At 44.5% G+C, this 26,338-nt stretch overlaps 1 protein-coding gene across 2 annotated transcripts; it reads right to left on the bottom strand.

The window, feature by feature from the left end:
• Positions 1-606: 606 nt before the first annotated feature.
• jakmip1 (janus kinase and microtubule interacting protein 1) lies at positions 607-24,762 on the bottom strand. 2 transcript variants are annotated; one of them, XM_020046061.2, is made up of 23 exons: positions 24,219-24,762; positions 16,352-16,659; positions 15,836-16,168; positions 15,364-15,525; positions 13,825-14,034; positions 13,590-13,706; positions 13,288-13,434; positions 12,712-12,867; positions 12,378-12,440; positions 11,296-11,424; positions 9,298-9,426; positions 8,297-8,380; positions 6,671-6,733; positions 6,233-6,331; positions 5,170-5,271; positions 5,044-5,097; positions 4,881-4,946; positions 4,623-4,691; positions 4,425-4,502; positions 3,328-3,534; positions 1,609-1,674; positions 1,385-1,429; positions 607-1,289 (listed from the first exon to the last, which is right to left on the bottom strand). In XM_020046061.2, the coding sequence occupies exons 2-23, from the start codon at positions 16,508-16,510 to the stop codon at positions 1,128-1,130; spliced, it is 2,700 nt and encodes an 899-aa protein (XP_019901620.2). In that variant the 5' UTR covers positions 16,511-16,659; positions 24,219-24,762; the 3' UTR covers positions 607-1,127. The 2 variants fall into 2 exon arrangements, with proteins under 2 accessions (XP_019901620.2, XP_010894063.2); XM_010895761.3 differs by having other exon boundaries at positions 1,200-1,289; positions 1,385-1,460; positions 24,219-24,758.
• Positions 24,763-26,338: the final 1,576 nt, after the last annotated feature.

The raw sequence follows: 26,338 nt of genomic DNA, 5'->3' as shown, positions 1-26,338 counted from the left end.
ATAACCAAGAACTGCACAACAGAGCTGGTTGTTTTGGGTTAGTACAAAGGACCTAAAGACAGCTGTGATAATATATAATTGAAATCTCTTAAAGATTTAAAAAGATGTACTTTGAGTCATATTGATCATATCCCTGCTTAGGAACTTCTGGGCTTCGGGGTGGTTGAAAAACGTTTCAAAAAGCATATTGATGAGTCACTTATGAGGACAAGAACAAACCTGGCTTATTCCGTAGAAATAGGTCATGCCTCTCGCTGAACAGTAGAAAGGATATTATTCAGTCCACATTCCCAACGGACCCGGACTACGGCCACATCCTCTACATGAAGGCAGTTGCCACTTCATTAAAGTCCCACTATGCAGTTGATCTTTGTGAACTGCATTTCTTTAGGGACTACAGTTTCAGTAACCAGAATGTTGGTTAGCCCCTTTTTAATGTCACACGTTGATAAAGCTATGTGTTTTGTTTTTTTACAAAAACTCCCACCGTACAGTACCTAGCATCGATGGTGGTCTCAGTATGACTCTGATAAAATAAACTTCATTCATTTAAAATGAAATGAAATAAGACATACAAACATACATAAAGTCCTCTACTGTACCTCCAGATGATTCTTTGTGGTGTTCAACGGACTCCCCCTGTCTCCTCAGTCCTCTGGTGACCGATGTTAGATTACAGATGACTCCAAAGTCCAAAGCTTTCACTTTCTTACTCTTTGAAAGCGGCTGTGACTGCCGTTTCCATGGAGACCTTAATGCACTGAGCTTTCTGGGAAGGTCATTTGTACAGGACTGGGTTGGTCTGTGTTAAAAGGTCCTCCTGCTACCTTTACTCCTCCCCATCTTTCTCCTGCTTCTCCTTCTACTACTTCTCTCTCCTCTTTGATTGCACTTTTTTGTTGTCTGGCTCTAAATTCATTTCAGGCACTGTCTCCATCTTTCCATCTCTCCCAGTTTCTTTATTCATCTAGTAGCTTAAGTTATCCAGTTATATTGTTCATGCTTTTCAGAACTCACATCAGACTTTGTAAAAAAATCTTTCACTTCCATAAATGACAGGGGAGACATCCTTTCTATACAAAAAAAACAATGATATACCTCTTCACCAGTCATCTTCAGATATTTGTTCACTTTTCAAAGTCATAGTTTTGTTTTGCATTCCGGGGTAGGGTCTTCGAAAAAAGTGCATGTTTATCAAAAAGGCCATAAGGTTTGTGAACCATGTAGAAATGCATACAAAATAAATATGTTGTGTGTATATTCCTCACTCCACCTGAGCGCCTTAGCACCTGTGGAAAAGGAAAGACCTCCATCGTCACCATCCACATCACTGTCACAATCATCAGCGCACAGTATTATAGAGATATTGTAGGTGTGTCATTACCTGATGCCGGTCAATGTCGGTGTCATTAAGGCCAAAGGATAAAAGCTAAAGAGAAAAACAAAAAGAGGAACAAAAACTAAAAAAAGAAAATCATTCAAAAGAATAATAAAACGAGCGAGAAGAAGACAAGCGTTATTGTTTAGGTAAATAATTCATATTAAAAGGCTCCATGCTTAATGGCACAACACAGAAACTGTGTTTTACACAGATACACAATGATATACCTTTTCTTCTATTTCCTTGACTTGTCTCTTTTGCATCTCAATCATGTCTTCCAACTGTCGTATTCTCTGTGAAGCAAATAACACACAACATGTAGTTCGGGAGGTCACCCTCATCCCTAAAACACACACTAACCTGTAGTTTACCTACGGCCTCAATATCATGGGTTATCTGCATAGCTAAAGTAGAAAATCACGTTATGCTTGCTAAACAGTTATTAATAAAAGCGAAACTATCCAATCCCAAAAGAACTCTATCCATGCATTCGTACCCCAAGGACTTTTTCACATTTTGTTGCTTTACAAAATATAATTAAAACTGATTTTGTTATGCACAAAATACTTTGTAATGCTCTTAGTAATGTACAATAATACATACAGTACCAGTCAAAAGTTTGGACTAATTCAAGGATATTTATTGAATTTTATATTATATTTTCGACATTGCAATATGTTATATTTTTGACATTGCAGAATAATAGTGAAGACATCAAAAACATGAAATGGTAAGCATTGTAGATTTCGCCTTGTGTTGTTGGTTATTGTTCTGCTGAATGGTGAATTCCTCTCCCAGTGTAAAGCAGACTAAAGCAGATTTACCACAAGGATTCTGTCCGGAAAAAAATCCCCAGTGTTTGAACATAAGGAGGCCTACTTAGTGATACAAACATGAGGTTTTGCGTTTAGGCCAAAAAGTATATTCCTCCCACAGTATTTCGTTAGTTCCTAAGCACTGTCGTTTAGGTCAGTATTGTAACTTCAATACAGGTTAGTTTACTAAAGTTGGTATCTCCCATCAGTCATTTAACTGAAAGTTTTAATACCACCAAGACAAGGCTCATGGTAACAGCCTCATCCACAGTATAGTTACTAACTTCACTATATTTCAAGAGATAATTCTGGCTGTGACCCAGTCTTGCCTAAACAAAGGAGGTAAATCCTTATGCAATCCAAAATATTTTCATTCTTTTGTAAACATTTCATGAATTGTATTTGGCCTTTATATTATATTTTGTGTAGAACTATCCCAATGGCACCATTAACAAAATAGTTGGATAAAGTCTAAGTAGCATCTACAGATTGACCCTTTAAACAGCTCAGGCTAATAAGAAAGAACTGGCATTTGTGACAAACACCCTAAGACAAGCACAGAATGCAAAACCATACTGCCCCCGGTTCACTAATAGGTAATCAGGCTAGTTATGAAACACGGCCGGTGTGTTGACCATATCTGCCTGCTGTGGCTCAACTGAACCCTTCAAGCTGCTTTGGGTTACAACCAAGGGACATTTGATTCAGCCAGATGAGAGGTGGCCAGGGAGATTCGTTTGAGATCCGGTACTGCGCTCCCAGCAGGGTCAGGACAGAAGACAGAGCCATGGAGAGACCACGACAAAGACTCGCTCCACGGCAGGTCGGTAACAGAGAACATTTTTGTATAGTTTTGATGTCTATAGTGACCTGTTACTGTGTTACTGATTAGTAAGTTGATGGTTAGTTTCTGAAGCACGTTGAGGACAGGCATGTAAGATGTTCTGTTAAAGGGTCGGTATTAAAATAAATAGAAGAAGAATTGGACTTTTGTGAAATGCAGCGGGTTTGGAGCGATACACAAAACACAAGGGGAGACACACACACACACACAGAGAGAGAGAGAGAGAGAGAGGTGGGAGGGATACTGCATCTTTCCTCTGTCACCTGTGGGTGAAGGCCTCTCCTTACCTGCTGGGCCTGCTGCAGGAGCTCCATGCGCTCCTGTAAGACCTGACTGTCATACTGGCGGCTCTGCCTCAGTATCTGCCTCCGCAGTTTGTCCACAGCGAGCCCCAGCTCCTCCCTCTGCCTGTCCGACAGGGACTCATCCAGCGCGCGCCCTCCCGGCTCCTGCTGCAGGGCGCTATACAGCGTAGCCTCCAGCTCGGCGATCCTCTGTCACACAGTCACACAGTCACGCCACTGTGATCGCGGCAGAGACGGAAGACACTGTTCCACTTTATATGTAGCGTGGCTACGGTGATGTTTTTTGTTTGTTTTTGTCGAGGTGCTGCACTTGCACGTTAACTACAGGCGTAGATGCTGAGTGCACCTTGTTGCAAAGAACCGTTGAGGCCATTTAGAGCCGACCATGCCAGGGGCCATGTAAACACGCTTCTACTGACACAGTATAAAGTGGAACTAAAACACAAACACACTGCAAAAACACACACTGGACAGAATCAGTAAATGACGGTGAGCACTGCACACTACACTGCTGTTACCTCGTATGGCAGTCATGAGGGTTAAAATAACAGGAGGGAGGGGGAGAACGCAGGACATATGAGTTGGTAATTCCTCTACTGTGTAATGCTACACGACATTAACAGATCTGGGCTGGGCCAGTTCAGGGAAGTGTACACACAGCCTTATTTCCCTCCTCCGGTATGACACGCCTCTATCTATCTTTGCAGACGCAGCGCAAAGGGGTTCGTTGAGGTAAAAAGATGCAGTACCCCCCCCCCCCCCCAAAAAAAAAAAACAACACATGACAAATTCAAACATCATGATTGAGCTCTGGGTTAGTGATGTTTGATGGGTTCAGGTCTTATGAATCTAGGCCTATAGGCAACTTTTACACAATTTCATCAGAACTGGTGCTGGATAACATAACCATTGTGATATATGTACACACGCTATTTAGCAGATGTTTATTCTTTATTTTATCGAAAGAAACTTTGTCATGGGCTCATCCAACAACTGAGCTGAGGAGGATGACCACCACTGTTCCTTTAAGACGGGGACAGTGGCCGGGTCATTCTCCTGGCTAGCCAATGAAGTCATACCATGTAGGCCTGATCCAGGGCCTGCTTCCTGTAGTCCAGCTCCTCCTCCAGGAAACCCTTCTGCTTACTGAACAGGTCCTGTGACAGCCCCAGCAGAACACAGGATATAACGTCAAGTCACCAAGATAATGGCATCAAACATCTGAAGAAGCAGTTGTAAAACAACCACTTGGTTCATTATGTTGCTTTTCATCTCACCTTCTCACTTTCCAGATCAATCATCTTCTGGGTCAGGGCTGCCTCTGTGCTGTCGATCTGCTTCAGCCACTTGGGAAGGAGAAATTAAAGTGAGCAATAATTAACTGAAGATAATGGAGATGACCAGTGACCACTAGATGCCAGCAGAGGACTGCTGAGATATTTTGAATAGGAACCGAAGGATGGAATAGAAGTAGAAACTAAAGGTGCAGAATGAGGAGAAAGGAGGAGAAATAGGAAAAGGAGGTGTAGTCTGACCTTCTCACACATTGACAGAACCGTGCCCGCCTGGATGACAACAACCTGCTCCTCGTTACGCAAGTTCTGGAGAAGAGGGCAGGAGCATCATTATGACGCTTTTAAATGATTTTGTAAAGAGAATTATATTGAGGGTATTAGGAGTGTTGGGACTCTAACTCACCCCATTATCTCCCAGGATATCCAACTTCTTCATCAGGTCTGGAATAACCACGTCCTGAAGAGTGTTCACACATCAAGTTAATACACACTACGAGATGAAGATCGAGAGAGAGAGAATGTGTGTTACCTTGATCCCCTCCTGGTGGCAGTATATCTGCAGAGCACTTGTGGTGTTTTCTGGGAAGGAAGTCATGTGAAAGCCCATGGCGGGTGACCTGCGTTCCCTCTCCTATTGTACGACAAGAACAGTTAACACCGCCGTGGTAAATTCCTTTCCACACAGTCCTCCCGTCCACCTTGGAGATCACAGCAGCCAAATGATGTTCTGCTTAGGATGGTTGGTGGGACCGATTACGGAGTGGTCAGGACTGGAAACTGAACTGAACAGTGTAATGATTTACAGTACTTACATGATGAGGATAGCATGCTCAGGATCTGTCCAAATGAGGTGGATGGAGAAACATGATATAAAAGGTGATGCAAACCAAAAATACATGCTAAAAGTGACTTCAAATAGGTGTGTAGCTGGAAGGCTTTCATTATGCATTCGCCCTTATGTGTGTGTTATGGGTTTTTATAGATTTTATACACACACACACACACACACACACATACAAACACAAGTCGTTTAGCAGCAGCTCTTGAACTAGTATCTCCAGTAACATCATGAAAGATACTACTAGGATAATGCATAAGATAAATGTAAGAGATCATGTAAGATATTTTACATCGGTTGTTGGAGGAAGAGTGGTTGTCGAAACAGAAGGTTAAACTTGTATAAAGGAAACTTTCTGTTTCAATGTTTTCGGAAGGTGACCATTCCAGAGCTCTGGAACAAGATGATCTGAACGTCGTGTATACAACCAAAAATAAATCAATGTTTCAAAATTAACAAAGAAAACTTAAGAACAACATGCAGGGAGGGAGCAGAGAAATGAACAAAGATGGGGTGCACGGTGACTTAAATACATTTATTTCCATTACAACATTCTTGTACATCTTTCAGTTAAAAAACACCACATTTTCCAGTTCAGTGAGAATGTAAGGCAGTCAGTCGGTAGAACGAGAAAACACATGGGCTATACACTGGGTCAAGGCTTGGTATGTGTTCACTGTATGTAGGTCCTACGTCGGGACTGGATGCCAGTGTCGCCCCCTGTAGACAGTTTGATGGTAGTACACTCTCTTACTTCCAGCTCCAGCACTCTGAACTCCAGAAGCTCATTCTGATCCCTCGCATCTTGCACCTCCGCCTTAAGTTTTGACTCGGCCTGCTGCAACACACACATCTATACACACACAAACACTTTTGTATTGCCCACCACAGATTAAATATTCATCAATGACAGTTTAGTCATGTGCTCCCCATTTCTATCTCCTTTAAACTGTCTTACTGGAGGGGTTCCCAACCCCAACCTATTTCTACCAGGCCCTTAATTTAATATTCTATAAATATATATAAATAACAGTTTTCTATATAAAAACAAAACATTGTATAAAGAAATTCCCCCTCGCATCAGGTAAGGCCTAAGGATTATATGTAATGCCCAGGAAACGGAGGTGCCCCCTAGGTTGGGAACCCGTCTTACAGGACTGTTAGTGACAACAGGAAGTGGGAGGAACCTTACCTTCTCGTGGAGTTCCTGATTGGTCCTAATGAGGTACTGCTTCTCCTCCACCCACTTAGAGTCCTGAAGAAACATACAGGCCTTTCATAGTTTTTATCTAATTCAACCATCCTCTGTCATCGGTCTGCTCTGGCCTTCTGGAAAAGGTCAAAGGTGATCAAGCAGACGAGGCGAGGAGAATAAAAGTGCACAAAAAGTCACTTGTATTAAAAGGAATTATCCCTCTTTACTTTATCAATCAAATTGAGTTTACTGAGATTGATCCAGAAATAAATAGTATCAACTGGAGGTGGAAACAAAAGTTAGTTTTGAAAGACATAGTATTGATAAAAGAATAAGTAGCTAATAGGTCCTAATATGTTCTTTTGGACAAAATAAAAGCTGCTTCAAAAGAGGGTGTAGCAGGTTTCAAAACTCTTCTGTGGTAAGACAGTTTTCTCAGTGAAAGTCTGCTCTCGGAGAGGGAAAGAAACGATTCCACTAGCCTTCTAACAAATGTAGATCCTTCAATCGCTTGGTTTACAGATCACAGAGGAAGGACAGAGGGGAGAGGATGCAGAACACACTTTCAAGGAACAGGAAATTCACACAAATAAACACACACACACCATACATTGATACAACACACAATTACAGGAGTGAAGAATGCCCAATGCCACCCATCGGAGAAACTGTGCAAGCAAACACCCCTCAACCCAGAGAAATCCACCCTTTGTCCAAAACAGATGCTTACAACTGAGACCCAGAAGCATTGTGAATAGCATTCTGAAATACTGAACAACCAAGCAAGCATGCCCAAGATAAACACAAAATAAACTGCTGTAATAGGGCTTTATTGAACCAAAAATAATTTGAGACACAAGTGCTGAGAGTTTTGCATTGGGACAGTGAAAGAGTGAACAACATGCTACACAACATAAAACAGGAATATTCAGGCTTCAGACAGTCAACAGTGAAACAAGGCCACAGTGAAACAAACAGGCAACATGCAGTAACCCAATGTCATGTACAATATGCACACAACAGAAAATGGAGCTTTCTAGAGGTAGGATATCTGGTCAATTGTTCTTAGATGTATTTGTTCTGTTCAAATTGCTCAGAAACATCAACAATAAAACAGAACGATCCACAGTATGTGATCTGCCAAACTCCACATCCTCTTCTCTAGAAATATTACTTATACATGAAAATAACTTCATAGAGAAACTGATTGAAGGCCATTTCTACGACAAGAGAACTGAGAAAATCAAAAATTCTCATCAATCTTGTTTTTCTGAATAATTTGTAAATGGTGTCCTTTGGTTTGAATGGATGATTTGTTTGGTATGACATATCATTCAATCGGTTTTCTATTGATTGTGAGAATACAATGTTAATATATTTTCCAGAGAAAATATAAAACTACATAAAAAAAGGCTGGAAGAAATATTGACTGACGACAGTGGGTATAGCATGCACTCAGGTGAAAGATGTGACATCAGGGTGACATCACCAGATCCGGCGACAGATCCGGTCGGCGTAGCGCCAGGCAAAAAGCAAAGCCCCCAGACAGACAAGCAGCAAGGCCAATGAGAGTGGAGCAGCCAGGGATCTCCCCATCTTGTCCCCGCCTTTTTCCTCTTTTACCTGCCCCTTCTCTGCCAAAGCCTTCTCCAGGTCGGCAATCTTAGCCTGGTAGCCAATCAGATCCGCCTGCAGCTGCTCACGGTTCTGGTGGAATGTGAAACACGGCCACAGGTGAGAGTGTAGTTAGTTACAATAAATGGGTGAGTTAAGTGTTGGGCTGGAACAAATGCATGTACATCCTGCAGCCCACCAAGATGGTTTCCATCTGCAACAGCTTTTTATGGAAGTATTATCACAAGTATTAAGAAAAGATCGGAGTTCTCACTAGCGGTGTTTCTAACAAAAGAGTGATCAGAACTGGAAGATATTTGCTTAAACTACAGAATCAGAAATTGTCTGATCTCCCTTTCTAATGGCAAATTAAGGGAATGTTAATCATAAGTTACTTATTTCTTTAAGTTACTCATTAGTATAAGTCACAGACCTTCACTAGATAGTAACCAGTTGAGTGTAGGCTATAAATGTATTTCCACAACAATTGGTATGTGATTTAGGCACCATGTTGGTCTGCAGCTCCAGACCAAATCACTGACTTAGTTGATGTTTATTAAGCATGCATAGATCTATCAAATGTGGAAATAATCAACAATAAGAGGCTGATTTCATCTGAAGAGCTGGTAGAAAGGCTGCATTGGTCTCAGGATGACATTATTATGGGAAGGAGCATCACACGGCAGTGAACTAACTAATTTAAAGTGTACTACAATAAACTGCCTGTTTCTTTCCAGGTTGTAGAGGAAGGACCACACATAATCATTACATAACTCAAGGACCAACGGAATTAGCTTAAGTACCTTTAGACACAAAAAGACTGCAAAACATTGCCAGGTGATATTAAATAGATTTCCCAGAGAGGTCCTGTTTCCATCACAGTCCTCAGCGGTTTATCATACAACCGGACGTCCACCACTGAACAACCAGCGGTTGGAAAAATGGCTAATGATGATCAACAGTTTTCAGGGGCAAGAGTCACAGGGGATGGGGGGGGGGTTAAGGGTTACCTTGGCCTCTCTCTCGGCATCATGGGACCCCCCAGTCTGTTCCTGTAAAAGGGCGTAGGCCCGCTGGAGAGCCTGGTACTCTCTGGTCAGCTGTCTGAACCTCAGTTCAGCCTCTTCACGGGACACACCCTGGGGAGACAGGGTCAAACACACCTGAACATCTAACACACACACACCTCTGACCCCTTAACACACACACACACACACACACACACACACACACACACACACACACACCTCTGACCCCTTAACACACACACACACACACACACACACACCTCTGACCCCTTAACACACACACACACACACCTCTGACCCCTTAACACACACACACACACACACCTCTGACCCCTTAACACACACACACACACACACACACACACACACACACACCTCTGACCCCTTAACACACACACACACACACACACACCTCTGACCCCTTAACACACACACACACACACCGCTGACCCCTTAACACACACACACACACACACCTCTGACCCCTTAACACACACACACACACACCTCTGACCCCTTAACACACACACACACACCTCTGACCCCTTAACACACACGCCTAAACACCAGCTATGAAGTGTAAAGACATAAATAATATATATTCAACTATTTTTATTATGAAAACAAGAACATCAGTCTGAATGAGACAATGTAGCTCATTTGCAGAATTTGTTGAAAGGAAAATGCGGTCAGTATCACTTTGCTTGCACACACATTTTTGAGGTCTTTTATATAAACTTTAAAAATAAAACAAAACTTTATAAACTTCTATTGACTTGGGTGGGATTTCTTCAAGGGAATTTCTTCATTGGCTTTAATGGTATCCAGTATCCTACAGAGACTGAACCAACTTTGATTTACATATTTACGCATATTTAAAATTCTTGAATGTGTTTCAACTATGGCGATATAAGTGTGTGTGTACGTTCGAATAATTAGCTATATTTATCCCTAAAAGAGTATCTCTTAAACCGTTCAAGCTAGAGGGTCCATACCAACTTCATTTCACATGTTTAGGTAATCCCAACCTGAAATGCTTAAATGTGTATTGACTATGATGAATAAATTGACAGTGATGACTATGATGAATAAATGTGCATGCATTTGCACATACATTTATCAACTAAGCCAACTTTGTTTCTTGTGTTTTGGCTGGCTATATTGAAGAATCTAAACTATGAAATATGTACCAAAATGTATTTTAATCTTTTCAATACTTTTTCGGTTACTACATGATTCCATATGTGTTATTTCATAGTTTCGATGTCTTCACCATTATAATACAATATGGAAAATGGTGAAAATAAAGACATATCCCAGAATGAGTAGGTGTGTCCAAACCTTTGGCTGGTACTGTATGTTCTAAATGATTCACACTATGACTCTATGAAATGTACACCATCTGTTACCTTAGTGGACATCGCAAATCAAATGCAAACATTTCAGTGAGTTCATCGCATGGGTCAGTTTTGATCCAAAGACACGATTGTGCCATGTCATAACTTGTAGCTACAATTATGAATGCTTTGATTTTTCCACATATGAAGCTGACCCATATCTTTTTATTGAACAAGACATCTAGGCAAGGCTACATCTCACTCTAGGCAGTATGACATTTTGGTAATCTGGTTCTCATTCTCTCTGTTTACATGTTCAAGTGTTATTGAAACTAGCCTAAATGTCTTTACTGACATCATTTCTTTCCTAGCCAACTACACCTACTCCTTTCCAACCCTGTTGCTGGAAAACCACCGTCCTGGAAGATCTTTAACCCTGGTCAAGAATATCAGATTATAATAATTAGCTAAAGGAAAATTGGTTTAGTCCCAACTGAGGTTGTAGAGATAACCGACAGGATGGTAGATCTGCTGGAACAGGATTGAGCAGCCCCACTTTAATTATCACCATATCACTGCTAAAAAGCACACACACACACACACACACACACACACACACACACACACACACACACACACTTACATCCTCCAGATCTTCCTCGGGCGTGGCAGGGGTGCGGTCTGTAAGGTCGGTGTTGTACGAGGTCAGAGACGACGTCTCAGAGTCCACGGACTCCTCGTCAAATCCAAAATATGTCTCCACAACATGCCTCTGAGAGAGAGGGAGGAAAAGCTGTGATACGGATCTGAACACCAAAACGACAGAAGACACCCACACGCATGCAAATACCATCTCTCCATTGTACCGCGTCTCTGTTCTACAGCTGGCGGACTCTAGAGAAGTCCTTACCATCGTGTTTGTAGGTCATCTCCTGACAGCCAGAGAAATAGAGGCAGACCATGGCACACAGACAGATGAAGGCAGAGAAGTAGAGGACCAGCTGGATGTACTCATACATACTAGAACCATACGATAACCTCCAACTAAATCTAGTACCTCCAAGAAAATATTTTCTGAACACACCAGTCCTCCAGTGCCCAGTGATTCCGTCACACACTCCACCAATGGATAGAGAAAAGAGTTGAAAATAAAGAAAAATAGTAAAACAGTTTCCAAGACAGCAGAATTTGTCCCCTGTCAGTCAGACCGTCTCAGCGTGTGACTGTTCCATTTCCAGTCTGAGAGTGACTCCAATAACCTTTTCCAGTTTAACTAGCTCCAGGCAGAGAAAAGTCCTGTCACAACCTACCCTAACAACCTAAATAACAACTGCTCTCGTTGCTCCTCCGGTCCTCTCTTCATCAACAGCTCTCATCCTCCTCATCAACAGTATGGACAGGAATGAACAAACAGGTGGCACTTCCCCCAGAGACCAATTAGACCCACAGACCATCACACATACACACCGGAGACCAATTAGACCCACAATGCACCAGCATCATACAATATTGCTTAGTGACAACAGCCCCGGATCAGCAGGGCATGACCACATCCATGTTTCCAAACATACACCATACGAAAAAGAAACAGCTAGCAGTATAAAACAAAAACACACACACAGAAACATGCACAAACACAGAAACGCACGGAAACACACAGAGAGAGACAACGCGTGCGCGCGCGCACACATGCACACACAAGATCGATTGGAGTGCTGGTCGTACTTTAGGTGGGAGCTTGAAGTTTTTTCTTCTGTTCTTTTTGCAGATCATCAGTTTGTCACGTTCCTGTGGAGAAGTGAGCAGTTTAGGGAACCCTGAGTCCACACCACAAGCATTGTTCATTAACCAATAAACTGTATGAGTGAAAGCGTGGCCAGGGTCAGTGCCTCATATCCTAGTCATGGACTACCAATAGTGGACGGGAGGGATGTGATAACCATGGTTTGTGATGGGCAAAAGGGTCCATGGATCCAGACACGCTTTTTGACGATGTGGTGTGATGATGGAAAGAAAAAGAATGACCAGCCAGGTGATTGAAGGGTCAGGTAAAGCGCACCTGCGTGAGCTCGTCGATGACACCTCGTTGCTCGGCAACCTGCAGCTTGAGGAACTCCACTTCCTGCTCCTCGTGAGCGTGGCTTAGGTCTGTGAGGGAGGTGGGCCTCCTCAGCTGCTGCGGCTGCTGCTGGGAACGGGAGCTCACCTTCTCCTTCTGAGAGAGGAAAACAAAAGGGAGGCGAGAAAGAGAAAAAAGGGAGGGAAACATTGCATCAGGGGTAGGTTATTTGGACAACAAGATCAAGAAAGAGAGAGAGAGAGGATTACCTGAAAGCTGACTCCTAACTTTTGGTTGCAATGTGACAAGGAGAAATGCAAACAGTGGAGTAACACAGATGTTGCCTAAATCTCCTGTGTGACTGTGGCCCTTCCATTAGGTGACCAGTGGAGGGCGCCCTTTCCCTCTACCTCACAGAGCCAATAGAGGCCTCACATGGGCCCTGGTGTTGCACCACATTATCCATTCAGAAACAACCAAGCACTGGCTACGCCCCCATTGTAATTATCAACACACTGTAACGGACATTTCCAAACGGTGTCCTCTTCCAGCTGTAAAGGAGACCAGAAGCCTCACCATCTCAGCGTTCTCTCTGCTGAGGTTCTTCAGTTTCTCCTCCATGCGCTGCAGAGTTTGCAGAAGGTCATCATTCTTCTTAGACATCCTCTTATACTTATCTAACAGGGGTTTCATCTGACTCTCTGCCTCACGTACCCGCTTCAACTGACAGCCGTGGAAAGACAGTGACAGAGAGAGAGAGAGAGAGAGAGAGAGACAGAGGTGAGACATTTCTTTCCAAATATATCTCCCTAACTTTACATCCACAACGTCCCTTCAGTTCTCTGTTGAAGGTGTGTGTTAGCGTGCATGTTCCTCACAAGTTCATTTCTCTCATCTGCCAGCAGTGCATTCCTGTCCTCCAGCTTTCTGATGACTGAGTGGAGCTCAGCTATCTTCAGCTGAAACCTCCTGGCATCCCGAAGATCTTCCACCTCCTGAGTGAAAGAGATGATTAGGGACCAAAGACCATGAGTGAACCAGCTGACCACCACATGTTTTGGGTTGTGTGTGTGTGTGTGTGTGTGTGTGTGTGTGTGAAGCAGAAGAGCCCACCTGGTTGTTGAGGTAGTCTTGTGTGTCTCCAAACACAGGCACCACCTCTCTCTTTGGACTGCCATGGTGCCTCTCCGCCTCCCTGACCTGACCCAGCTGCTCATCCAGAGCCTCCTTCTGCAGCTGGAGCTTCTGGGCGTAACCAGCCTGCACCCCCAGCTCCCGTTCCAGCGCCGACACCACCCGGTCCTTTGCCTTCAACTCATCCATCTTGTCGTAGGAAAGACAGCAGGAACGGAGGAGGATGAATGGAGGGAATAAAGGGGAGGCATATAGTTGGATAGTGAGAACAAGAGGTTATGGAACTCTCCAGCCGAACTCCCTGCAGCCCCCCCACATCAACAAAGTATAGGAAAACAATATTACAGAGATAACTGAATTCATGAAACCTTCACACTTCCCAGTTTTCCACTCCTCCTGTTCTCATTTCAGTTGTACCTTCCTGTTCCAATCTTTCCCTGGTAAAATAATTTTAATGTTCCGGCCATAAAACAAGTTATAGACATCTGATGAAACAGAACTACACTGGATCCAACAGAACTGCGTTAACAAGAGGGTTCTTACCACACTCTGTGACATTGTGAATTATAGAAAGTTTAGTGATATGCCAAACAGAATGTAGGCAAAGTCTGTAGACAGTCATATCAAAGCGGTCACCAAAACAGCATTCTATCATCTAAAAAATATAGCCAGAATCAAAGACTGTCCCAAAAAGATCAAGAGAAGCTCATTCATGCTTTTATCTCTAGTAGGGTTGACTACTGTAATGGCCTCTTAACTGGACTCCCGAAAAAAGACTGGAACAACTGCAGCTCATTCAGAATGCTGCTGCTAGTGAGCACATCACTCCGATTCTTAAATCTTTGCATTGGCAAAGTTAGTTACAAAATAGATTTCAAAGTGGTGCTTTTAGTTTATAAATCTCTGAATGGTTACATTTCTGATACATTTCTGAAGAATATAAACTGAGCAGGGCTCTTAGATCCATGAACACAAGTCAGCTAATAGAGCACTGAGTCCAAACTAAACATGGAGAAGCTGCGTTTAGCACTTATGCTGTACTCAACTGGAATAAACTACCAGAAGATCTTAGACGTGCCCCAAACGTATCAATATTTAAATCCAGGTTAAAAACACTTCTCTTCTCACTGAGCACTTAAACTTAACCACACTGTTTAGCCTTATAGCTTCCTATGTTCTTTATATGTTTTCTTATTATGATGTATTCATTTTTTGTGATGTTTTCATTTGAGTATTTGTTTTTGTTATTGTACTTTCACATATTTTTACAGCCTGTAACACATTGAATTGTGCTATATAAATAAACTAGCTTGCTTGTTGAGATAGTTGGCTACAATGACCAGTCAAGAGTTTGGTTCATTTACAGGTCTATGACTCACTAAGTCACAATGTAATTCAAGAAAGTACCACATTTGAATAAAAACGCCCACACATCCAGACAGAAGGAACAGAAAGGGGGCATGTGATGCCTGGTTATGGCTGGACCCAGGCTGTCTGATCCCGTTACGGCAGTCTCACCACACGGCGGATGTCTCTCTCGCAGTCCCTTTTGATGCGGTTGACCTCATCCTGGTGCTGTTGGTAAGCCGTTCGGAGATCGGCCGCTTTGGCCTTGTCTGCCTGCAGCGCATTGGCCAGGGCTTCCTCAACCTGCTTCCGCGCAGTCTCCTGCTTCAGGATCTGGACACACACACGCAGGCAGGCATGCACACGCACACACAAACACACACACACACACACACACACACAGTACTGCATTTGGACCCTAAAGCAATTAAGATGGTTCTGGAGAAAGTAATGTCAGATGACTTTCCGAAAACAAAGACGCTCCTCTGTCTTCTGAAGAAGAACTTTGCTAAACAGGCGATATCAGACTAATCCTGAAAACAACAAGCCCTTACCTGTTTGGAAGGCCGGGTCTAGAACTGGATTTAACCATTGGTAAAAGGAATAATACCACGACACAATAAGGGCTCCAGGACCAGCGTACCTCCTGCTGCAGTTTGAGTCGCTCCCCATCGAAGGCCCTCCTGGCCTCCTCCCGAGCCTCCCCTAGCAGGGCACTCTTCAGCTTGTCAGCCGCCCCGTCCCTCAGGGCGTTCACCAGGCCCTGCAGCCGCTGCACCTCCCCGTCACGGATCTTAATGGTCCGTGCCAGCTCCAGTTCGTGTTGCCGTGCCAACGCCTCACGGGCGGAGGCCAGCTCGCGGAGCTTCTCCTCGTGCAGCTTGGCGCGGAGGTCGGTGAGGAGCACCGTGTGTTTGTGCTGCTCCAGTTCCCTGGCCAGCCTTTGCTCCTGCAGACGCTCCCTCAGCTTAGAGACCTACCCAGGAAAGGAACAGGGGAGGGTGTCAGGGAGGAGACACGAGGGGGAAGGAGAGATGGCAAACGGGAGGAGGTGGAGGAAGACACAATGTGTTTGAAGGGAAATAGGAAAAAAGATAGTGAAAGAACTTCTTTATACTATCCTTGGTACTGATCATCCTCACAGGCATCACAGGCTAACCTTGCTCTTCTCCTGCTGCAGTTCTATCTGAATGTCCATCAGCTTGCTCCGGAGGTCCTCATTGGCTGTTGGCACCGAGTCGCCCATGACATCAGTCCTGTCTTTCCCGCGTGTCTTCTTGGGAGGTGGGGCTGAGGTGGGTGTGGTTGATGACATCATACCAGGGCCACCCAATCAAAGGGTTTGGCTCAAAGTGAATGAGGAAGTGGAAGAGAGGAGAGTCAAGTGCTGCTCTTCCTCCCCACACAGACTTCCTTCTTTTCCGTCATCATCCTCATCTACATCACCGACAGAGGATCCGGCCCGTCCTGCAGACAGACGGAACAGGTTAGTGGGCCAGCGTAGGCCACACGTAACGGCCATGACAATGGAATGCCTCAGATCAAGTCCAACAAGCAGCAAGTAAAAGCTCCTTCATAGGCCAGCACAGAGGAGCCGAAGGAAAAAACATTTTGAGAAACACACACACACTTCCGTGTCCCACAGAGAGCACACTGGCAGCTCTGCGGCCATTTATCCTAATCCAATTCCTCTCCCTGAGATCCGCTTAGAGGCTCCATTGTGCGTGAAAGTCTGTCTGGCCGGCCAGTCTGTGAGTGGGTTTACTACAGCCTGTAACAGGGGCAACTCATTATACCTTTAGATTCAAACTCAACCAGGTTATGTCAGTTGTAACCCAGGATTTGCATCAGAAAGGTGTTTTTGGCCAAAATGCCAGGTGTATTTGTTTGGGGGTGAAAAATGTATTTTCTTTTTGCTCAGATTCCCACGACCTATTCAAAACCTTTCACTAGTTGAGCAACATTGGCAAAGAAAACAGTCTATTACCAAAGCCAAGAGAACTGGATATTCCAGGGCTTTTTTTATATTAGTCAGGGTCCCCCTCTCTCCTTAAGGCTCAAACAGAAAATCATCATTTAAAAGGGGTTGTGCTGAAGATGGTGGAAGGCTGGTTTATCAAACAGACTGATGATTTAGAGACATACCTGTTAGGTATGTCCACATTGACAGTGGGCTTAAGCCTAGATTTATAAAAGATAGCAGTGTTCCATCAAGACTCAGTAACCTTCCCATTGCGCGAAGTATTAAATAAATCATTCAGAATGCAGGAGCATACACACTCCCACGCACAAACACACACATGCACGCGCAACTGTTACCAAGGCAACCCTTGATTTTAAACTACTCCTCCCGCAGCAAAGGATCCTGGGAAAAGGCCAAAGAAACATTTTCATAACACACACGGACACATTAAACATGTTTACAACAGTATTTCTTCATCTAAATACCATTTGAGTGAAAGTCAGAAATGCATTGCTGGATTTAAGCATGCATTAAATCCAACAATGTCGGGGGGGGGGGGGCATATGGTTCTATAGGCTGGGGGTAAGATTGGGTTAAGGATCTCTCTCAGTTGTTCTAACTTCCTTGGTACCCATAGTACGGTTGGTGTTCATTTAAGCCCTTTAAACAGGGAATGATTTCAACCCGGGACTCCAGGTGAACATAATTAACTACCAGGTAGAACAGAAAACAAGGAAGAGATGGGGAGAGCGAATGGAGAGGCGGAGATTCGACAAGAGCAAGAGTGAGACTCTGCTGTGACCACTTTCAGAAATGTGCAGTCACACTAACTGCCTCCCCTCCACCCCCTTGACTCTGCCTCCCCTCCACCCCCTTGACTCTGCCTCCCCTCCACCCCCTTGACTCTGCCTCCCCTCCACCCCCTTGACTCGGCCTCGCCTCCACCCCCTTGACTCGGCCTCGCCTCCACCCCCTTTACTCGGCCTCGCCTCCACCCCCTTTACTCGGCCTCGCCTCCACCCCCTTTACTCGGCCTCGCCTCCACCCCCTTTACTCGGCCTCGCCTCCACCCCCTTTACTCGGCCTCCCCTCCACCACCTTTACTCGGCCTCGCCTCCACCCCCTTTACTCGGGCTCGCCTCCACCCCCTTTACTCGGCCTCCCCTCCACCCCCTTTACTCGGCCTCCCCTCCACCCCCTTTACTCGGCCTCCCCTCCACCCCCTTTACTCGGCCTCCCTCCACCCCCTTTACTCGGCCTCCCTCCACCCCCTTTACTCGGCCTCCCCTCCACCCCCTTTACTCGGCCTCCCCTCCACCCCCTTCACTCGGCCTCCCCTCCACCCCCTTCACTCGGCCTCCCCTCCACCCCCTTCACTCGGCCTCCCCTCCACCCCCTTCACTCGGCCTCCCCTCCACCCCCTTTACTCGGCCTCCCCTCCAACCCTTTACTCGGCCTCCCCTCCACCCCCTTTACTCGGCCTCCCCTCCACCCCCTTTACTCGGCCTCCCCTCCACCCCCTTTACTCGGCCTCCCCTCCACCCCCTTTACTCGGCCTCCCCTCCACCCCCTTTACTTGGCCTTACAATCCCCAGCTCCGTCCCTTCCCTTGACCTGCAGGTGTCACAAATCGCAGGGGAGAGCAGTGATCCCATTCTCCCCATCAGATGAGCAGAGACCCCTGTTCAGACGCACAAAACCACATACACAATTAAAATGTCCCTTTTCACATTTACATCCCTTCACAATCACATTCAAACACTTTTACTAGTGTTAGTGAGTTACATTCATATTTTGAAAAAGGGCGTATCCTATGTTTGGCAAATAGTTTGTTTTACACAATAATACAAACAGGAAGAGAAGCAAGCCTCTGCTTTTTGTTCAGTGCCCGAATTTCTGGATGAATCTGTCAATACGAACAAACTGTCTTCATGCTGATGGGTTTATTGATCCCCTTGTCGAAATCCCTTTCTCTGGAAGAGACCCTCCATGTTCAGACAGGAGCATAACAGAGAAGCTCCCCAAACAAGAAACTGTGGACTGGGGGTTAGATTTAGGATTGGGCAAGAGATTAGAGATCCCGTCTTACCCTAAAAGACCTACAAGGAGGTCTACAGTAGGTGGTCCTAGTACTATACGGCTTCCATCTACGCAGTCCGCTCAGGAACACGGCGAAGTAATAACCGGGTGTAATGGGAGAAGCGTTGTCATAATGGAACTCTGGCAACATAGTAACACATCAAACACCCACCTCATGTCTACCATGCGTGGAACAGATGTTACCACCCCACTGACTGTCTGGTTGAAGTGCATGTGTGTACATTAGTGGTTCAGGGAAAAGCAGGAATGTACTAACGGGAAGCTGTGTTGTTTTATGAGGGATACAGAGAAACTAACAAGCCCCAAGTAGGCAGAACTCTCTGAAGCCTCCCCATTAGGGTAACATTTACATAGACCTCATCCAACTACACAAACTGATCTGAGCTTTATTTGAAGTCTCTTAAACATATTTCCTGTGAGACTGCCAGTTCATATCCTACCATCACGGTCATTCCTATACATTATCATGACTATAAATCTCCTTGTCGATCTTGTGGCTAGAATTTTCTTCTCTCTCGTCTGATTTTCTAATAGTTTGCAGAGTTTAAACAGCCACTTTGGTCAGATCTTTTGTGTGATGTAGTTGATAATTAGGGTCAGCTGTCTGAGTACTTTGGCTAATTACCAGGCCTGACCCATTTAAATCAGAGTAACTTTGGCCCTCAGAGTGACCTTGTCGGCATAAAGGCTCTAGGGATACATCCCGCCGCAATTAAATGAAATTCCTGTAGACCTTCATGATGATCAGTCTGGAAAAGTTTACAATGGCAAGTCCAACGCTCTGGGGCTTCATAGTAAGGGCCATAATATCCAAATGAAGGAGGTTTGGAACAGTAACCAATCATGAAGAAGGTTTGGAACAGTAGGAAATCATGAAGAAGGTTTGGAACAGTAGCAAATCTACATAACATCATTCAGGAATTCACAAAGAACTCTAAAACTACATTTAGAGATCTGTAGGCATATCTCATCTTGGCTAAGATCAGTGTTTATGACACCATTGAAAAGACAAGGCAACTATGTGAATGATGGCAGAATCCCAAGGAGAAAATCACTGCTCACAATCAAGTCACTGAACCAAAACACCCAAGCAGACTTGTTAAGAACAGGAAAATGTTGGAATGGACTAATCCTAGTCCAGACCCCATTGAGAGCTGGTGGCTAGACCTGACACCAACATTTAACTTGGAGTGAGTCGAAAGGAGCAATTTTTTTTTTGTGTCGCAAAACATGAATCTATGACATTATCAATCAGTTTATTTTTTGGTTTATTCCAGGTCCCTTTTATCTATTATTAGGATTTGGTTGACAATGCGATAACACTCCGATGCAATGACTAAGTCTGAGTCTAGTCTGTATAAATCCACTTCAGACAGTCTGTAGTGCATACCATGACTGGAAGTCACTCTGGATAGAATAAATTACCTAGGCCTACTAGTCTAACATCGCACGTAAACAATCTGCTTACCAAACAACAAATTGCTTAATTACACAACCTAGCTGGACCATGTGACATGGTGAGGAAATTCTGCTGCAGACTTTCACAACCAACCAAAACCCCTACAGAGTGAGAGAGCAAAAGAAAGAAATACCCAAAGAGCAAAAGTTATACGCAAAACAGCAGAAGGTGACAAAACCAATACCAAAGGCTGCCAACCACCAGACTCCAAATCCAAAACTTGCTTTAGACATTCACAGATTGGGTATCAACATTGCCTCTCAGTGAACAAAGCTTAACTTTCCATAGTGATACTTACCATACAGATCCAGAGAACAGACAGGATCTAGTGTGGTATGTGAAAAACAATGGCAGCAGTACCAGCTGTGAAGTGGTACTAAATGCACTAAATGAAAAGTGCACTAGTGGTATGACAGTAACGGCAGATGCCTTAAAACTAGACCGAAGCTCATTTGTCCAAAACAGATGGACCACCTCCAGGCCAGTCGAGAACAGACCACACACACATGCGAACAAGCATGGATGCGCGCGTGCACTCTGTAACAACAAATCCTCCTCACTGAGTAACCCAGGGGTCCCACAATGGGCGGTACAATTGGCCAACACTGTCCTGGTCTAGGGTTGGGTTATCAAATGTCTGCTTTGCCTCATTTTGCTCTACCAGCGCCTTAGACTCCTGTGACCTCCATCAAGGTAGAAGGTCAGAGAGTGCGTTCCTTCCGGCGCATAGTGATTTCGTTATAGACTTCCTGGTTAGGCGAGCAGCACGATATACAGGCGTGATAAGTCATTCAGAGGCAGGACAGAGCCAGCCGAGAAAGTAAGGAAGCTAAGATCATAACATATTTTAACATGACCCATAACATTGCCAAACATTTACTGAGTTTAAATCAGAGATCATTCCACAATCCAACACAGCTAAAGACAGAGCATGTACACAGGTTTTTGGTATCATGGACGACACCATAAACTAATATTTTGTGAATCAAGTTTCCAGGGTGACATCTCCATGAAAGAATGTTGGGAGATCCATTTCTCCCCTGGGGTTTGAATGTTGTGAGAATGTCATGACATAGTGTACGCACAGATTCTAATGACTCTGTTGAAGCCTCTGCATTTACTGCAACGTAAGATTTTTATAGCTAGATTACCAAGGACAAAAATCTAAAGTTGCCTTCAGCTGCTCTATTAGGTCTGGCCATCATTGCATCATTAACATTTAGAGCCCTGCATTTATACAGTACACTGTATTTTAACATTACACAAGTCATTTAGCAGCCCTTATCAGGAGTAACTTACACTGTCTCACATACAACAGAACAGGTCTGACTAGGCACCAAGATCTTTCAGTCAGTGCCACTCCAAAGGTCCTGATGGCATGGCCGTGAGGTTGTGAAACCAGAGGCAGCAAGACAGAGCAGTGTCACAACAAGCCAGAACCTACTGACCACATTTAGTGTACAAAACAAGCAGACAAAAATTGCAGCTCTACTCACCTCAAACAAACAAACCACCGTAACTGTCAAAAAAAATAAATGCCTAAAAGGACCCTACCATATACAACCACACCAACAGCCTTATTTACAATACACAAACCACTATGTACGGTCCTGGTTATACACAGCAACCACATCAACACACAATACACACAACTGTCAGAGGCAGGACGGTTCTGTTGTCATCCATCAAATGGTGCCTACCGTAATGAGGGAAGGGATGGCTAACTACAACATGTTATAATATAAATAGGACTGTCATACAAGACATCTGTCATTGAAATAGGCAAAGGTGTGTGTGTGTGCATGTGTGTGTGTTTCTTAAAGTAATACGAATGTGTCTAAGCAGGCCCATCATGTGATTCTGCATGTGTTTCTGTCATACAGCAGTAGCAGTCTCTTCTCACACATGGATGATAGGGCATCCAGTAATTTCATTACGGTTGAACCCCCCCCCCTCTCTCTCTCTCACCCCCCCCCCCCCCCCCACTCACTCACTCAATGCACTAAACTGTCCACACTGCTGGCTGTATGTACACATGAAAACAAATGACTGAGTTTTCATCTGGTACCCTAGAAGTCAAAAAAATAAATTCAGCAGGCTTATTTTAAACTTTAAACCATAGTCTATAACCAAAGACTTTGCCCAATCCTGATACGTCCAAATCGTCAGTGATAAAACCCTCAAACACCGGAACCACTCGTAATACCCATTACATCACGTCGCCACAGCTTCCTCAGTTTGAGCACAGATTCCTTCCACCAGAAGTAACTGCCTTTGGAAGCCACCTAGAGGCAGGGATCTTTATCAGTTACTCTTCTCAAAGAGCTCTGAGGTGAGGAGGAAGACAGAAAGAGATATAGTGAGGTGCCCTTAAATGTGAGAGAAGGAAGTTGGATCAGATGCCAGATCAAGACTGAATACTAAATGTAGCAGAAAGAGATAACATGGAGGGAGAGAGGTCCAGGCTGAGGAGTTTTGGAGGTTAGAAGAGAGGATGTAAGGCAGATCTATCTAGGATGTTGCAAATTATGTGTCCCAAATCCAGTCCAATCGGAGTAGCCTACATGTAATTATAATACTGGGATGCACAAGCTTTAACCCTACACCTGCTCATACACACACCCAAAGCACCTGCGGATTATCCAGGGGTTTTAATGAGCTGTCAAATCACTCTGACTGTGTGGGAGATTATGGGGGCGCCAGGAAGGTGGGTGGGGGTAGTATTCTGTCAGACTGCCTAGGATGTCTAACCACACCCTCAGCTGTATGTAGCTTCACACCATCACCGCCAGGCCAGTGTCATCATTCAGAAGTAGTCCTAGGCTGTCAGTCTGATTGAAACACTATGTTCCACAATAGGTTGCATGAGATCGCATACCCTGACATGCAACCATACACAGGCAAACCTGTGCCTCGAGGGAGCTCCTCGGTCTGGGGATCACATCCCACCGGTGGTCGGTTGGCTTCCGGATGGAAATGACACGGCTAGGGATGCATGCGCAATTAGCAAAACAACGATGTAGCCTAATTCCGTTCTAATGAGCCGTAACCATAATAACTCGTGCAAAATTATTTAGTAGGCAAGCCTACTGCTTTTGGCTATGGTCCGGACCAATGTATCACAACTTCCTCCTCGACAGCTGTAGCCGGAGATAGATGGACATGTCACTCAAGCACATGAGCTGTACGCCACCGACCGCAGACCACAGCATCCAAATGCATGGACGAGTTTGCTGGCTCAAAAAAGCTGAACATCAGCAATCTATCTACTGTGGCCTTGCTGTACCAAGAGCAAATGTTACAATGTAACACTGACTATGTAAAGACACGACGTAATCGTGTGAAGCCAGACTACACAGCGAGGTGATGGCAGTACTACTGTACCCGGATATCAGAGGATGGCTGCAGAATCGACAGCATGTCTGTCAGTTTGCGCAGGTAGCACACATTTTCCATTACCCTAATAGAGCAATCGGGCTAGCCAACTGATAAACGAAAACTTACTTAAATGGTGTCAATCATCAAGGGAGGGATGGACTTGTCTATCTGGTTCCCCGACAGAGGTTAAACGTTGCTGGTTGCTAGTTTTACATCCACTACCGCAGCAATGCTTTGGCGTCGTTCGGAGAGAGCGCGCACACCTCACCTCGATATGAGATGCTGTGCAGTTGGGCGTTCTTTTTCCGTTATGCAGGCGAGTTGCAAACCAGCCCTATCAAATCGCGTACTATGACTCTTTCTAACTGGCGGCGAAAGATTACGGTCTGTAAGATGTAAGCTAAATTACATCTAAAACGTGGTAGCCTAACTGGTTTCACGGTTCCGCTTAGGGTTTCAGTGCACACCCGGCACGCTGGCACATACCACGCCTACACGACGTCAGCTTTCTCTCAAAACATTTCATCCAGCTACCCGGGTTATAAAAACGGAAAGGAAAAAACAACGCAACGTACGTGAACGTAGGGAAACTCACGGACGTCGCCGGTAACGCAAAAGACCCGCGACACCTGACTGCGTGTTCAAGAATGACACCTCACGGTAAAGAGCGTATATGCATCATACGTGCATCGTCAGCACCGAACGCCCGGAGGTAATAGGTTATTAGCCTACACATATTATAAATGTATTAGGCCTAATTATACACCAATTGCACTATTCTATCCTAATGGGCCATCAAATACTGATTATCTCCAAGTCCCCTATGACCCTGTGATGTAGATTGAATGTGGGAGCAGGCAAGCTCTATTCCACTCCCTTCCCTAGCTCTTTGTTAGCACCTATTATTTGGTGACTGCTCATTCTCCTGTCCATCAAAAGTGGCCAGTCAATTTCTTTGCATACCTGTTGCTGCTCATCATCCACTGTAAGAACAAAGCCCCCGCTGGGCAACTGTGTGGACTAAGGGTATTGTTTTGGAGTAGGGGAGTTTGCCTCTGTGAATTGGTACATAAAAGTTAGACGTACACATATACAATACACATCAGTGAGAGCAGATAAGGGTGTGTGACAGGCCACACTATTGTGACTCTGACCCAGATTCCCAGGGCCCGTTGGATGGATGCATTACTCACGCCCAGCTGCCTGTCGCTCTGGCTCTCCGCTTAATGCTGTGGCCTGTCTGAGTTATACACACACACTCACACACACACACACACACACACCAACATCACGGCACGCTTTAGTGGCAGCATATGTAGCTCATGGCTGCAGGGCCATAGGAGGTTGGGAGGGAGAGTGTGGCTGACTGAGATGTTGATTTGAAAGGAGGGACTAGGTTGTGGGGTAATCTCTGGGAGGGAAGAGACGGACTGACTAATAACGAAGGTCTTTTTTTATTTATAAATGGGTTTCTCAGCTTTTCAGCTTAATCTGTGCTTTGTGTAATGAGACAGGCATTTGTGGCAATTTTCAGTGTGTTAAACGTGCTGATGGATACTGTGTGTATTATATTCCTGTAACTAATAAAAGGAGCAATGTACAAATGAGCCACTGCCTTAATAAACTTTACATAACCAGCTTTAGATTGCAACATATCCATGAGTATGAGGCATAATCAGCTTAACATATTCATGAGCATAAACGTTTTAAACTAATTATAACCAGCTGCTTTTGAGACAATTAGAAATTATCAAACAGGACCTTATAGAGATTGAGTTATGTGGAGATTTAGATAATCAAATGAAGCTACTGATCCTCTTAGCCCAGAATCCACTCAGTCTCTGGACCATTCTCTCTCTCTCTCACTCACACACACACACACACACACTTTAAATACAGTCCAGTGAAAAATAATTTGCCCTCTATCTTATTGTCTGCATTGCTGTGTACATTTTCACACTGAATTTGGACAGATTTCTTTGTGGGTTGAAGTAAGTACAGATACAGAGTTTATACAGACAAAGGCATATTAATATTGTCCAAATGGAGACCATTTGAGACAGTAATGAATCTTCTGAAGAGTGGCCATCCTGCCAAAATGTCTACAACAGCATGGTGTGAAATCATCCAGTATGTCACAAGAAACCCTAAAACAACATCTAGGGATCTCTCGCCTCAGCCAAGGTCAGTATTCATGACCCCGCCATCAGAAAGATGCTGGGCGGAAATGGGATTCCTGGCAGAGT

This window comes from Esox lucius, chromosome 4 (assembly GCF_011004845.1).
Source record: "Esox lucius isolate fEsoLuc1 chromosome 4, fEsoLuc1.pri, whole genome shotgun sequence".
Classification (NCBI taxonomy): Eukaryota; Metazoa; Chordata; class Actinopteri; order Esociformes; family Esocidae; genus Esox; species Esox lucius.
This window is presented reverse-complemented; position numbering and strand designations above follow the sequence as displayed.

Coding starts and splice junctions, on each gene's coding strand:
- jakmip1 (XM_020046061.2), bottom strand. CDS start 16,510: ATGATGTCATCAACCACACCCACCTCAGCCCCACCTCCCAAGAAGACA. Junction 12,868..13,287: donor GCAGAGAGAACGCTGAGATG/GTGAGGCTTCTG, acceptor TTCCTCTCTCAG/AAGGAGAAGGTGAGCTCCCG. Junction 11,425..12,377: donor ACTTCAAGCTCCCACCTAAA/GTACGACCAGCA, acceptor CCTCTCTCTCAG/AGGCATGTTGTGGAGACATA.